The sequence below is a fragment of the Macrotis lagotis genome, chromosome 4, assembly GCF_037893015.1.
Source record: "Macrotis lagotis isolate mMagLag1 chromosome 4, bilby.v1.9.chrom.fasta, whole genome shotgun sequence".
Classification (NCBI taxonomy): domain Eukaryota; kingdom Metazoa; phylum Chordata; class Mammalia; order Peramelemorphia; family Peramelidae; genus Macrotis; species Macrotis lagotis.
In genome coordinates, this window is record NC_133661.1 from 190,005,345 (window position 1) to 190,007,623 (window position 2,279).

At 37.7% G+C, this 2,279-nt stretch overlaps 1 protein-coding gene across 1 annotated transcript; it reads right to left on the reverse strand.

Annotated features, from left to right (window-relative positions):
* Positions 1–593: 593 nt before the first annotated feature.
* On the reverse strand, positions 594–1,541 carry LOC141522830 (olfactory receptor 4F15-like). Its single transcript, XM_074236260.1, has one exon. The coding sequence runs from the start codon at positions 1,530–1,532 to the stop codon at positions 594–596; it is 939 nt and encodes a 312-aa protein (XP_074092361.1). The 5' UTR covers positions 1,533–1,541.
* Between the last annotated feature and the right edge of the window lie 738 nt (positions 1,542–2,279).

Here is a 2,279-nt window from a genome sequence, read left to right on the forward strand (position 1 = left end):
GGGACATTGGTGGTTATGTCACAGGGCCCTCAGGTATCTGATGGTACACATGACAGATGGAGCTGAGCTCTTGATCAAAAGTACATACTCTGGTGATGAACAGAAGAAAAAAAGAATCAGACATTTGTCAGAGTGATCAATGGTATCACACTCATTTAAAAAAAAATTCCAACTAGTACTTTCTTTATAAGTACCATTCCACAGTCTTGCTGACAGTTCCATGACTAAGGCAATAATCAGGGGCAGCCAGGTGGCACAGTGGATAGAATACTAGTCCTGATGTCAGGAGGACCCAAGTTCAAATCCAGCTTCAGACACTTAATAATTGCCTAGCTATGTGACCTTGGGCAAGTCACTTAACCCCATTGCCTTAAATAAAAAATGTTTAAAAAGAAGGCAGTACCCTAAAAAAAAAAGGCAGTAATCTGAGCCTACCTGCTTCAGCATTGGAATAATGATCTGACTCTAAAAAATAATCAGAAATCCAAATACACTTAAACTTCCAATTTATTGTGATCTTCCATCTTCCATTTTAGTCCCATGCCGATTAAAATGATCATAAAGTATCTTTTGATCTTCTACAGTAAAATCCATCAGTGAATTTCCTTAGTTCTCACAATCTTCTTCATCAGTCTTTTCATGGCTAATTTCATATCTTTGTTTCTTAATGTATATATGGCAGGATTGAAGAGTGGAGTGACAAGAAAGACTAGAATAAGCAAAAATTTATCCAGTGACAGAGTGGGAACTTTCCACACATAGACAAAGAAGCAGGGGACAAAGAATAAGAACACCACAGTGATATGAGCTGAGAGTGTGGAGAAAGCCTTGGACAAACCAGCTGAAGAGTGATGTCTGACAGTAACCAAAATGAAAATATAGGAGATGATTAAAAGAAAGAAAGTGCCCATGGAGATAAGCCCACTGTTAGCAGTGACCACATACTCCAACCAGGAAGTATCTGTGCAGGCAAGTACAGCAACCTTGGGGATGTCACAATAAAAACTGTCAACCTTATTAGGGCCACAGAAGGGCAAATTTACAACAAAAACAAATTGAGACACAGCATGAATCACCCCAATCACCCAGGCAGTAGCTACAAAACAAATGCATGTTTTGTGGTTCATAATAGTCAGGTAATGAAGAGGTTTACAGATGGCTGTGTATCTGTCATAGGCCATGGCAATGAGTAGGACCATCTCAGTTCCTCCCATGACATGGATAAAGAATATCTGTATCATGCACCCTGGAAAGGAGATGACTTTGTGTTCATTAAAAATGTCAGTGATCATTCTTGGAACTGTAGTAGAAGATAGACCAAGGTCAATGAGGGAGAGATTGGCTAACAGAAAGTACATAGGGGAATGTAAATGAGAATCAAAAATTACAGTAAAAACAATGAAGAAATTTCCCAGCATAATTCCCATATAAAATGAAAAGAAAAAGAAAAAAAGAAGAATCTTCACCTCCCAAGAAGCAGAAAGTCCCAGTAATACAAACTCAGATACCACAGAATTGTTTGTTCCATCCATTGACTCAGGTGATATCACAGAAAATGAAATAACCTGAAAACAGAGCACAAGGAAATATAAGAAGCATGGGGGCAAAAAATATAAATGCTATTTGCCTCAAAAGTATCTTTTTTCTTTTTAATATATTTATTTTATTTTTGTACAAATGATGCTTTTTATAATTACTAAAATTTTCTTTTTGAAGAGCAAACATAATACCCCCTCCCTCCAAAAACTATAGACCCTCATGAGCAAAAAAAATAGGAAAGAGGAAAAAATTAAAATTAAAAAAATAATAGTAATAGAGCACCCATTGCCCTACAAAAACAAAAAAAAGCAAAACAAAATAAAATAAAATATAATAATAATAATAGGAGTGGCCAGGTGGCTCAGTGGACAGAGCACCGGCCCTGGAGCCAGGAGTACCCAGGTTCAAATCTGGCCTCAGACACCCAACAGTTATCCAGCTGTGTGGCCCTGGGCAAGTCACCTAACCCCATCTGCCCCACAACCCCCCACACAAAAAATAATAATAATAATAATAAATGTATTTTAGTCTGTGTTCCAACACCATTAGCTCTGTCGTGGGTGGATCACATTCTTTAGGATAAGTCTATCACAAAAGCTACTTCCATATTTTTCCAATGTTGCCATTGCTGATTGCAACTCCTTCCATTCATACTTCCCCACTACCATACACTATATTTTCTCTCTCTTTTCACACTGTCCCTCTTCTTAAATTTGCTGTAGGGTAGGTAAGTGGTACAG

Bases quoted from the DNA above. Each gene is read 5' to 3' on its own strand.
- LOC141522830 (XM_074236260.1), bottom strand. From the start codon at position 1,532: ATGGATGGAACAAACAATTCTGTGGTATCTGAGTTTGTATTACTGGGA.